The 12,914-nt window shown below is 42.5% G+C and overlaps 1 protein-coding gene across 5 annotated transcripts in view; it reads left to right on the forward strand.

Annotated features, from left to right (window-relative positions):
• AKAP8L (A-kinase anchoring protein 8 like) overlaps positions 1 to 12,894 on the forward strand; it is a 31,297-nt gene extending 18,403 nt beyond the window's left edge. For 3 of the 5 annotated variants that reach the window (XM_036239723.1, XM_036239724.1, XM_036239725.1), the window contains 2 exons: positions 12,332 to 12,427; positions 12,535 to 12,894. In XM_036239723.1, coding sequence (XP_036095616.1) covers positions 12,332 to 12,427; positions 12,535 to 12,825 — 387 coding nt within the window. In that variant the 3' untranslated portion in view covers positions 12,826 to 12,894. Of the gene's footprint in view, positions 1 to 2,344; positions 2,858 to 12,331; positions 12,428 to 12,534 lie in introns of those variants that run through there. The other 2 variants (XR_004956396.1, XM_036239726.1) reach the window with 2 other exon arrangements.
• The last annotated feature ends 20 nt before the right edge of the window (positions 12,895 to 12,914 follow it).

Below are 12,914 nucleotides of genomic sequence, written 5' to 3' on the forward strand. Positions count from 1 at the left end.
TAGAAGAACTGTTTAAGAAAGCAAACAAGCCCTGGCCAGTTTGGCTCAGCGGTTAGAGCGTCGGCCTGCGGTCCGGAGAGACCCGGGTTCGGTTCCCGCTAAGGGCACGTACTTCGGTTGCAGTTTGTCCCCGGCCCTGGTTGGTCGTGCGGGTGGCAGCCACTCGATGTGTCCCTTCACGTCGATGTTTCTCTCTCTCTCTCCCTTCCTCTCTCTCCCTCCCACTCTATCTGTACAAAAAATGGAAAAATATCCTCGGGTGAGGATAAAAAAAAAAGAAAAAAAAGAAAGCAAACAAGGTCAGCATGAGTGAGTGACCAGGAGTCTGGAATGTCTCAGATTTCTGGCTTGAGTACCTGGTGGACAGTGGTCCTGTCATGACGGGGAGGGCAGTATATGGTACAGGTAAAGGAAAAAATTTGGCAAGAAACTGAATAAATTCTGTCTTAATTTTTTTAGTGGATCCTCAGTGCTTAGCACAGAAACCAGAGTAGGTGGGTTTTTTGGGTGGGGAGAGGCAGTTGGTTGAATGGGTGACATGCCAGGTTGGACGAGGCTGTTTGAGATCAGGTAGAGTTGGAGGGGGCTGTGCAGTAGGGAGAGAGCTCAGAGGACCAGGCCTGGGTTAGAGAGAGGCTTGGCTGCCATTACCGTGGAGGAGGCCGAAGGGATTTATGAGCAGGTGATAGCAGTCAAGGGGAGCACAGGAAATAGCTTTTTAAAATCCTCACCCAAGGATATTTTTTCATTGATTTTCAGATGGAGTGGGGGGGGGGGAGGCAGGGTGGAGAGGAGAAAAAAACATCAATGAGAGACACATCTGCCTCCCACATGACCCCAACCAGAGCCCGGATCGAACCACAGCTGAGTTACTTGCCCTTGACCGGAATCGAACCTGCAACTCTTTGGTCTGCAGGCTGACACTCTTAACTACTGAGCCAAACTGGCCAGGGCCAATTCAATAATTTTTTTTTTCTTTTCAAATTATAGTTTACATTCAGTATGATTTTGTATTACTTTCAGGTGAACAGCATAGTGGTTTTAGACAGTCCTATACTTTACAAGGCATTTCCCCTGATATTTCCAGTACCCACCTGGCACCATACATAGTTATTATAATATTAGTGACTTTAATTTCCTATGTTGTACTTTATATCCCCATGACTATTTTGTAACGATCAATTTGTACTTCTTAATGCCTTACAATTCAATAGTTTTTAATATATTTACAGTTGTGCAGCCATCACCACAATCAATCATAGAACATTTTCATCACCTCATAGAGACCCAGATCCTTTATCCATTACCCCCTATCTCCCAATGCTTCCCTTAGTCCACCATTAATCTAATATCTGTCTCAGTATATTGGCTTATTCTGGACATCTCATGTAATTGTAATTACATAATATGTAGTCTTCTGTGATTGGCTTCTTCCACTCACAGAAGTTTTCAGGGTTCATCCACATTGTATCATGTACCTGAACTTTATTCCTTTGTATGACCTAAAAATATTCACTTGTATGGATATACTACATTTGGTTTATTCATTCATCAGTTTGGGTATTTGGGTATTTGTTTCCACTTTTGGGCTATAATAAGTAATGGCCAATGTTATTACATTTGTGTGCAAGTTTTTATGTGGACATATGTTTTCATTTCTCTGGGGTATGTGTCTGGTCAAATAGTAATTCTTTAACTTCTTGAGGAACTACCACACTGTTTCCCAGTGGCTATACCATTTTATATTCCCATCAGCAATGTCTGAGGATACTGAATTATCTATGTCTCTCACCAACACTTGTTATTATCTAACTTCTTGATAGTAGCCATGCAGGTCTAGTGAGTATGAAGTGGTATCTTTTTTATTTTTTATTTGCATTTCCCTGATAACTGACTAATGATGTTGAACATCTTTTAATAGGATTTGTTGGTCATTTGTCTATCTTCCTTGGAGTTGGAAATGTTTGTTCAGATCCTTTGTTCATTTTTTAATTGTGTGGTCCTTTTGAATTTTTTAATATATTTCAGATACAAGTCCTATATCAGATATAGAATTTGCAAACATTTTCTCCTTTCTGCAGGTTGTTTTTCCACCTTCTTGATGTGTCTTGCAGCATAAAAGTTTAATTTTTATGAACTCCAATTTACCTATTTTTTTTCTTTTGTTGCTTGTGCTTGGAGTGTTGTATCTTAGGAATTCATTGCCGAATCCAAGATTACAAAGATTTACCCGTTTTCTAATACGAGTTTTATAGTTTTAGCTCCTATCATTTCAATATTTGATCTATTTAAGTTAATTTGTGTACATGGTGTGAGGTAAGGGTCCAATTTCATTCTTTTCCAGCTGGAGATTCAGTTGTCCAGTACCATTTGTTGAAGAAACTATTCTTTCCTCATTGTGAATGATCACGGCACCGTTGTCAAAAATCAGTAGACCATAGCTACGTGGGTTTATTTCTGGACTTTCAGTTCTACTCTATTGTTCTATATATCCTTATGCTTGTACCGCATTGTAGCTTTGTAGTAAGATTTGAAATCGCGAAGTGTGAATCCTCCAGTTTTGTTCCTCTTTTGTCAAGATTGTTTTGGTTATTCTGTGATCCTTGAGTTTTCCTGAGTTTTAGGATCAACTTGTCAGTGTCTACAAAGAAGTCAGCTAGTATTGTGATAGGATTGTGTCCAATTTCCATATCAAGTTGGGAAATACTGCTATCTCAACAGTATTGTCTTCTGTTCTATAAATAAGGATGTCCCTCCTTGTATTTAGATCATCTTTAATTTTTTTATTTTATTTATTAATTTGAGAGAGAGAAAGGGGAAAAAGAAAGAGAGGAAAAGAGAGAAACATTGATTTGTTGTTCCACACGTTTATGCATTCATCGGTTGATTCTTGTATGTGCCCTGACCGGGAATGGAACCCACGTATCAAGGTGATGTTCTAACCAACTGAGCTAACTAGCCAGGGCCTTCTTTAATTTCTTTTAACAATGTTTTGTAGTTTTCAGAGTATAAAAGTTTTGCACTTTTTTTGTTAATTTTATTCCTAAATATTTTGTTCTTTTAATACTATTGTAAATGGAATTGTTTTTTCTTTATTTATTTTATTAATTTATTTTTGTTTCAGATGTTTCTCCTTTTTCTCCATGGAATTGTTTTTTTTTTTAATTATATGTTTAGGTTGTTCTTTGCAGTGTGTATAAAAATACAATTGAGCCTTGGCCGGTTTGGCTCAGCAGTTGAGCATCAGCCCACGGACCTAAGTTAGGGTCTTGGGTTTGATTCCTCGTCAAGGGCACGTACTTGAGTTGCAGGTTTGATCCCTGGCCCCAGTTTGGGGTCATGCAGGAGGCAACCAGTCAGTGTTTTTCTCTTTCTCCCTCCCTCCCTTCTTCCACTTTCTCTAAAAACCAATGGAAAAATATCCTCAGGGTGAGGATTAAAATAAATAATAAGCAACATCAGTGTAAAATACTGGAATGAAAACTTTTTATATGCAGATAAATATGCGTATATTCTCAGAAAAGGTGAATGGTTCCAACAAAATGTTAATTAATTGAATTTGGTAACTGGGTTGAGATGCCAGATAACACAAAAAATGCTAGTTTTTCTCCACTTTGTAATAACCAGTTAGAAACGTAAATGGGGGGGGGGGGTCTACTCATAATAACCACAAAATGTATGAAATAACTAGGAATGTAGATTGAAGAAAGTTATGGGATCTTAAACTTCAAAGACATGAAACAAGACCTGAGTGCATGGTGGAACAGACTGTGTTCTTAGGTGGGAAATTTAATAGCAAAACACAACAGAAACCAGTTCTCCCCACATTAATGTAGATAGTGCAATTCCAAAGTCCAGGGAGGGGTACTGGCTGAAATTATTTCAAAGTTTCATTTGTAGAGGTTAGTTTATACAGAAAGTAGTACAGTGATACCTCGGTTCTCGAACGCCTTGACTTTCGACCAAATCGGTATTCGACCAGGAGATTCGAGAAACTTTTGTCTCGGAATCTGAACAAATATTTGGAACTCGAACTTCCGAGATGAGCCGAGTTGAGCCGAATGGCGTTCATTCGGCCCAGCGCGCCTTGCTTGCGTCATCAGTGTGAGTGCAGAGAGAGAGTCACGCTTTGTGGAGTCACGCTTTCCTATTGGTTTCATTGCTTCGGTTCTCGAACATAATTCGTTCCAGGAGGACGGTCGAGAACCGAATTGTTCGAGAACCGAAGCAATGAAACCAATAGGAAATAATGGAAACTGGATTAATTCGTTCCAAGCCCCAGAAAATGCCTATTTACTGGCCTAATTTGTATATAATATGTAGAAAAACATAAGTCTCAACAAGAAATAAAAGTGTACAGTATGTATTAAAAAAAATAAAATGTACTGTAAAGTACAGTAAATTGTGTTTCATTTACTGTACCTGTACCAACCTTTATTGTCTTGAAGGGGAGTCCTCTTCAATAAAAACAGAGGGTAACTGCTCTTCGGGTGTTTCTGTTCTCTGTATCTTTTGCTGAGGAGAATCAGAATCTTTCTCTGCAGTTACTTGTCTGATTTCTTTACGGAAGAATTTTTCAATTGTTTGCTGTTTTTTTCTCCTTTCAGAAATTTTGCGGAAAGTGGACATAACATTGTCATTAAAAATGTTAACTGCTCTATTTGCTACCACTTTATCAGGGTGATGTTGTTCAACAAAGTTTGCGATTTCTGCCCATTTTGCACACATTTCATGAATAAGGCCACTAGAAATATCCTCCACTCTCTCCTCTTCTTCAGAAGAAATTTCTTCCACCATATCCTTCTGCTGCTGTTGTTGTAGGTGCATCAGTTCCTCGGCTGTTAACTCAGCAGCGTGACCTTCCACAAGTTCGTTGATGTCATCTTGTTGAATGTCAAGGCCCATGGTCTTTCCTATGGCCACAATATCATCAACTACAGCAACATCTTCATCAACGACAGGAGCTGACTCAGCTTCTAAACCCTCACTGTCCTTTTCGGGCCATAGTTTTCGCCATGCCGCATACAATGTGCGATGAGTGACATTACTCCAAGCAGTGTCGATCAAGTTTACACAATTTAGGATATTGAAGTGTTCTTTCCAAAATTCCCTCAGAGTTAACTGTGTGTCATTTGTCACTTCAAAGCACTTCCGGAAGAGGGCCTTTGTGTACAATTTCTTGAAATTGGATATGACCTGTTGCTCCATGGGTTGCAGAATAGGGGTTGTATTAGGGGGTAAGAATTTTACTTTGATGAAGCTATAGTCATCAACTAGATCTTCCTCTAAAGCTGGGGGGTGAGCAGGAGCATTGTCCATCACTAATAGACATTTTAAAGGCAATTTTTTTTCTGCCAGGTATTCCTTCACTCGAGGTGCAAAAACTTCACGCACCCACTCTGTAAAGAATTGTCTGGTAACCCAAGCTTTGGTGTTAAACCGCCACATCACAGCCAATTTACTCTTCATTACATTGTGCCTTTTGAATGGCCTGGGATTGTCTGAATGGTAGACAAGCAAGGGTTTTACCTTGCAATCACCACTTGCATTTGCACAAAACAAAAGAGTAAGCCTATCTTTCATAGGCTTGTGCCCTGGTAGCGCTTTCTCCTCTTTGGTTATGTAGGTGTTGGCTGGCATTTTTTTCCAGAATAATCCGGTCTCATCGCAGTTGAACACCTGCTCAGGAACAAATCCTTCTGCCTTGACATAGTCACTAAATTCTTTAATGAAGTTATTAGCAGCCTCCTGGTTTGCACTAGCTGCTTCCCCATGCCTAGTGACGCAATGTATGCCACTTCTATGTCTGAAATTCTCAAACCAACCTCTGCTGGCTTTAAACGTGAAAGCACCTTCACCACTTGTACCAGGTGTTTCTTTGTTCAGATCACTGAATATTTGTAGTGCTTTCTCACAAATAACGACCTCATTGATGCTGTCACCTGCTAACTCTTTTTCTTTAATGAAAATAAGGAGCAGCTTCTCCATTTCCTCCATTATCTGAGGCCTTTGCTTAGTTATCAACGTTACACCTTTGGCAACATTGGCAGCCTTTATAACAGCTTTATTCTTAAGGAAAGTAGAGATGGTTGATTTTGGCACGCCATACTCAGCAGACAGATCCGAAACACGTGTGCCCTGTTCATATTTGGCAATGATTTCTTTCTTCAGCTCAATAGTTGTTCTCACAGCTTTCTGCTTACCTTTGTCTGCATTACCACTTCTGGCTTTCTTTGGACCCATGTCTAAGGGTTAAATTCAGTGTAAAGCGTGACTCTCTCCACAAAGCGTGACTCTTTCTCTGCACTCACACTGATGACGCAAGCAAGGTGCGCTGGGCCGAATGAACGCCATTCGGCTCAACTCGGCTCATCTCGGAAGTTCGAGTTCCAAATATTTGTTCGGATTCCGAGACAAAAGTTTCTCGAATCTCCTGGTCGAATACCGATTTGGTCGAAAGTCAAGGCGTTCGAGAACCGAGGTATCACTGTACTGAGTTAAAGGCTTTGCTTTAGCAGATACAACTAACTGCAAGGCCACTGCAATTAAAAACAAAAAAGTGATAATGACACAGTAATAAAACTAGAACCAGAATAGAGTTAGTCTAGTAAAGGATCCTAGTGTGTTTTGGAACTTAGTATTTGTCAAAGTCAGTACAGGTCCTTTATCTGAAACTCTGGGGCCAGATCTTTTTGAATTAATATTTTAGATTTCAGAATTGCTACATGGTATGATCATTAGGATCTGGGAAAGTTCCTTGTAGTTGAACCATCAATAATTCTTCAAGTGACTTGTATAAGTAGGATAAGTAAAGATGGTATAAAAACATAATGTCAGCTCATGTTTTGCCACCAGATAAGTTTTAGGGGAAAAGTTGCGGGTTTCAGTTTTGTAGGTAAAGGATTGTAGATCTCTATGTCAACACAATGGGGAAAACTGCTATATCTTATAAATTTCTAGAAAGGAAAATTGGCTCCTACCCCATACCATATATTTAAATTCCAGAAATCTTAATTGTAAAAGACAAAAGAAAAAAATTTAGAAGATTATTTGTTTACTTTGATGTTAAAGGAAGCCTTCTGAGTAAGCCGGGAAACCCAGACCACATGAAAACGCCGGGCAGGTGGCCAGTGTGCATGTCAGCACTCAGATTTGCTGGTGGGCAGGGACATGCCATAGGAAGCAGCAAAAATATCCCAAAGTGATAACATCTGATGGTGACGGGGGGGGGGGGGGGGGGGGGGGGACAGGGGAGAAAAGTACATTGTTTTTTGTTTTTGTTTTTTTTTGTATCCTCACCTGAGGACATTTTTCCATTTTTTGTTCAGATAGAGTGGGAGGGAGAGAGAGGAAGAGAGAGAGAGAGAGAGAAACATCGACATGAAAGCGACGCATCGAGTGGTTGCCACCCGCACAACCAACCAGGGCCGGCCGGGGACAAACTGCAACTGAGGTACGTGCCCTTAGCGGGAATCGAACCTGGGTCTCTCTGGACCGCAGGCCAACGCTCTAACCGCTGAGCCAAACCAGCCAGGGCGAGACAAGTACATTATTTTAGTATAGTTGGAGGAAGCATGATTTACAACTTTTTTGTAAAGTACTCAGGCACTCTGCTTTGGTGAACCTGTTTGGTAGAATTAAAAGCACCAGTGTAGCCCTGGCCGGTTTGGCTCAGCGGTTAGAGCGTCCGCCTGCGGTCCAGAGAGACCCGGTAAGGGCATGTACCTCGGTTGCAGTTTGTCCCCCGCCCTGGTTGGTCGTGCGGGTGGCAGCCACTCGATGTTTCCCTCTCTCTCTCTTCCTCTCTCTCTCTCCCACTCTGTCTGTACAAAAAATGGAAAAATGTCTTCGGATGAGGATTTAAAAAAAAAAAGCACCAGTATAGAAGTCCAGAAGAACTGTGATTCTGGAACAAACTTCATTTGTTCCAGAAGGCTGTTGGAGAAGCAGTTTGTTTGAAAACTGAATCGTTTTTTCCCATTATATGTAAATTGAATTAATTCATTCCAGACCCAAATGATTCTGTTTTAACCTTTCTTATATACAATATATGTCTAAAGTTCTGTTTAGTCTATAAGCAAACACTTTTCTTAAATTTATCAAACCATCCCCTACTGGCCTTAAATGAATCACTCATTCTAGGGGTGTTTTTTAGGAGGTCAGCATTCTGCATCTTCACTTTTTCACGCCATTGCCTCTGAAATGCTGTCACTGGCTAATTGCTTTTCATTTATCCAAATCAACATCAGTTTTTCTATCTCTTCAATTGCCTTGTAATCATTATTTCTTTCACACCATTAGCAACATTAGCACTCTTTTTTTTTTTATCCTCACTTGAGGACATTTTTCCATTTTTTTTGTTCAGATAGAGTGGGAGGGAGAGAGAGGAAGAGAGAGAGAGAGAGGGACATATCAAGTGGCTGCCACCCGCATGACGCAACCAGGGCCCGGGACAAACTGCAACCGAGGTACATGCCCCTAGCGGAAACTGAACCTGGGTCTCTCGGGACTGCAGGCCAATGCTCTAACTGCTGAGCAAAACCAGCCAAGGCACGTTAGCACTCCTGATGGCCTCTTTATGTTTTAAAATTTTGCTAATTGAACCCTGACCAGGTAGTTAGTTGGTTAGAGTGTTGTCCCCATATGTCAAGGTTGTGGGTTCAATCCCCAGTCAGCGCACGTATAAGAATCAACCAGTGAGTATATCAATAAGTGGAACATCAAATTGATCTTTTTCTCTCCCTTCCTTCCTTTCTCTAAAAAATAAATAAAACTGTGCTGATCATACATTTCCACCACAACAAAGTAAAAAAAAGACAAAAATATTCACAGCACAATTTCCTGAGATATTAACTACAAGAAGTCGCCAGTTTAGCTGTAAACTGATTCAGACTGGTGCAGTCCCTCCTTTGTTTGTGGCCTGATAGAAGAGATGCTTTTTGTCATGCTGATGTAAGCATGAAAGTGTTGTCTAGTTGAGAACTGAATTGTTGAGATGGGAAACTTTTGAGAACCAAGGTTTGACTTTATTTGTTTATTCTGGTGCTGTTTGGTTATTGTAGCAGAAATCTAGAAACAATGTCTAAGTGTTCCTCAGTTGGGAGACACTGTGGTGTGTACATCTGTGCTCCTCATGGGAGGCAGAGAATGTGATGGCACGTGAGAAAGACTTGGAGAGGAACTGGTCTGTTGTATACTAATTGTGCATCTCTAACTGGTTTTATTTTGTGCATGCTTGAGTTCTATTAATATATTCCCCAAAGTGCCCTGGCCAGTTTGGCTCAGCGGTTAGAGCGTCGGCCTGCGGTCCGGAGAGACCCAGGTTCGGTTCCCGCTAAGGGCACGTACTTCGGTTGCAGTTTGTCCCCGGCCCTGGTTGGTCGTGCGGGTGGCAGCCACTCGATGTGTCCCTTCACATCGATGTTTCTCTCTCTCTCTCTCCCTTCCTCTCTCTCCCTCCCACTCTATCTGTACAAAAAATGGAAAAATATCCTCGGGTGAGGATAGAAAAAAAAAAAAAATATATATATATATATATATATATATATTCCCCAAAGTGATGGAGAAAATGTGTTTAAAAAAAAAAAAAAAAGTCAAAGGCAGGGAAAGGAGTAGAAACAGCAAGTGAAACATGATGTGTAAAGAGTTAGCTGGGGTTCAATAGGAGTCCAGGAGGTGGGGTTTCCCCCAACAAAAATGGCTTTATCAGTTCCTTTCTGCTTATGGCTTTATACATGCCTTACCTTCGGGGTTTTTTTTTCTTTTTGGTTAATCCTTACCCGAGGATATTTTACCATTGATATTTAGATAGAGTAGAAGGGAAGGAGAGAGAGACATTGATATGAAAGAGATACATCGATTGGTTGCTTCCTGCAAGACTCTGGAGCTGGGATCAAACCTGCAACCCAGGTATGTGCCCTTGACTGGGAATTGAACCTGAGACCCTTAGGTCTGCAGGCCAACACTCTAACCTCTGAGCCAAACTAGCCAGGGCTACATGCATTACCTGATGGTGCGATTTTCCTGTACTCTCACCACTGAGGAAATCACCTAGCAGTATGGTGTAAATTCTCCCAGACAAGAGATTCTGGCAGCTGTATAGACAGTCCATCACATATCTTCCTCTGGTCCACAGACAGATGCTCTAACCGCTGAGCCAAACCGGCCAGGGCAACCATCATACATCTTGATTACGATGCAAGGGGAGAGAGGAGCCCTCTTTTAAGGATTGCATGATGTTCTTTTGAATGTATGATCTGTTCAACCACTTCTCCACTTAAGAACATTTAGGTGCTTTCCAGTTTTTCACTACTGTAATCACAGCATGCATGGTTCCAAATCTTTTTTTTTTTTTTTTTAATATGTTTGTTTTATTTATTTATTTATTTATTTAATCCTCACCCGAGGACATTTTTCCATTTTCTGTTCAGGTAGAGTGGGAGGGAGGGAGAGAGAGAGAAACATCGATGTGAAAGGAACACATCGAGTGGCTGCCACCCGCACAACCGACCAGGGCCGGGGACAAACTGCAACCGAGGTCCGCGCCCTTAGCGGAAACCGAACCCGGGTCTCTCAGGACCGCAGGCCGACGCTCTAACCGCTGAGCCAAACTGGCCAGGGCTATTTATTTTTTTATAGAGAGAGGAAGGGAGAGGGAGAGAGAAATAGAAACATCAATTGATTGGCTGCCTCCTGCATGCTCCCCACTGGGGATTGAGCCTGCAACCAAGCCATGTGGCCCGACCTCGGAATTGAACCGGTGATCACCTGGTCCATGGGTCCATGCTCAACCACTGAGCCACACTGGCCGGGCCACAATTCTTTTTTTTTTTTTTTTTTTTAATTTTTTTTTTCCCCTTTATTGATTTTTACAGAGAGAGGAAGTGAGAGGGGGAGAGAGAAACATCGATGAGAGAGAACATTGATTGGGCATGTGTCCTGACCGGGAATCAAACCAGTGACCTCTTAGTGCATGGGTTGACGCTCAACCACTGAGCCACACCGGCTGGACCCAATTCTTAAACTTAGGATAGATTCCAAGAAGAAATTACTAAAAAAGTTTTACTTTTGATACATTCTATCAAACCATTTTCCAGAAAATATAAGTGAACAGTTGAGCCTCTTGCCAACAGGGTATAAGTGCCTTTTTTTCTTTTAAATCCTCAACCAAGGATATTTTTCTGTTTATCTTCAGAAGAGTGGGAGGGAGGGAGGGAGAGAGAAACGTTGATATAGGAGAGACACATCGACCGGCCGCCTCCTGCACGACTCCGACCAGGGCCGGGGAAGAAAAGCAACCGAGGTAGGTGCCCTTGATCAGAATCAAACCCGTGACTCATTGATCCACGGGCCAGTGCTCTAACCATTGAGCAAAACCGGCCAGGGCAGAAGTGCATTTTTTTTAACTTTACCGTTTGAGTGTAATTCTTCATCCTGGGAATTCTATGGATTAAAAGATGTATATCAGTTAAATATACGTTTTACATTTGTATTCCTGCTATTATATCCTCTCCATTTATCCTAGAGTTCTGTGCTTAGCCTGGCCAGTGTGGCTCAGTGGATTGAGCATTGACTCATGGACTGAGAGGTTCACATGCCTGGGTTTCATCCTTGATTCCTAGTAAGGGTGTGTGCAGGAGGCAGCTGATAGATCTTTCTCTCACACAAACATCGATATTTCTCTCTCTCCCTCCCTTGCTCTCTCAAAAAAAATCAATAAAAACATTTTTTAAAAAACGAGCTCTGTGCTTATTAGGGCAGCTGGCTCTTTGTTATGGATTACACATTTGGGTCTTAGTAGGTTTTTATTTTTATTTAATTTTTTTTGGTAGTCCTCACTCGAGGATATTGTTCCATTAATTTTTTTAGATAGAGTGGAAGGGAGGGAGTGGGGGGAGGGAGAGAGAAGGAAAAACATCTATGTGAGAGAGAGACACGGATTGGTTGCCTCCTGCACGATGCCAAGACCCTTCTATTGCAGGCCAATGCTCTCTCATCATTGAGCCAAATCAGTCTGGGTTAGTAGGTTTTTAAGTATGTTCACTGCTTATAGTTTTTATGGAAGTAAATCAAGATTTCTGCAATACAGCTGTAAAGACGTATCTTTAATCTGATACATAAAGTGAGTATGGTGTAGAAAAACGGAGCATTTCAGCAATGATAAAACAGGCTCCAATGCTTGGATGGTGGCTACTTGTACTCAAGGTACACTTACAAACCTACCCCAGGTGGAGGTGCGTCTTGCGGGAGGCATCCGCCATCTGGCAGGTGGGGGTCTTTTGGCTACACCAAGAAGCCTCTCCAGCCCCGCCCCTCCTGCCCCTATCCGCAGCTTATGATGGAGCAGTCTAAGAAGTCCTCACTCATGGTAGCCCGCAGCATCCTCAACAACAAGCTCATAAGCAAGAAGCTGGAGCACTACCTGAAGGTGAGGCACAGGCGCCTGGAGCAGGCCCCGGGTGCATCCCCAGCCCTGATCCTCGGTCCTGGTCCTGCGAGTCCTTTCTCTCTTTAGCATCCATATCCTTTCCACAGGGTGAGAACCCTTTCACTGACAGCCCCGAGGAGAAGGAACAGGAGGAGGCCGAAGGTAGCGCCCTGGACGAGGGACCACTGGTCGAAGCAGAGAGTGTCGAGAGCACACCAGTACAGCCCGCGGTGCTCCCGGAGCCGGCCGCCAGGGCCCTGTCTCTCCCACCACTGCCCCCAGGGGAAAACGAGGAGGCTGTGCCCCTGCTAGGCGGGGCACTACAGCGCCAGATCCGCGGCATCCCAGGCCTCGACGTGGAGGATGACGAGGAGGAGGGCGGCGGGGGTGCCCCGTGACCAGGATCAGGGCTGGGGGGCAGAGTCTAACGCGACCGAGGCTGGAAGCCAAGCTTAATAAAGTTATTCTCATCCCACCTCCAGGCTTG

Source organism: Molossus molossus, unplaced genomic scaffold (assembly GCF_014108415.1).
Source record: "Molossus molossus isolate mMolMol1 unplaced genomic scaffold, mMolMol1.p scaffold_m16_p_4, whole genome shotgun sequence".
NCBI classification, from domain to species: Eukaryota; Metazoa; Chordata; class Mammalia; order Chiroptera; family Molossidae; genus Molossus; species Molossus molossus.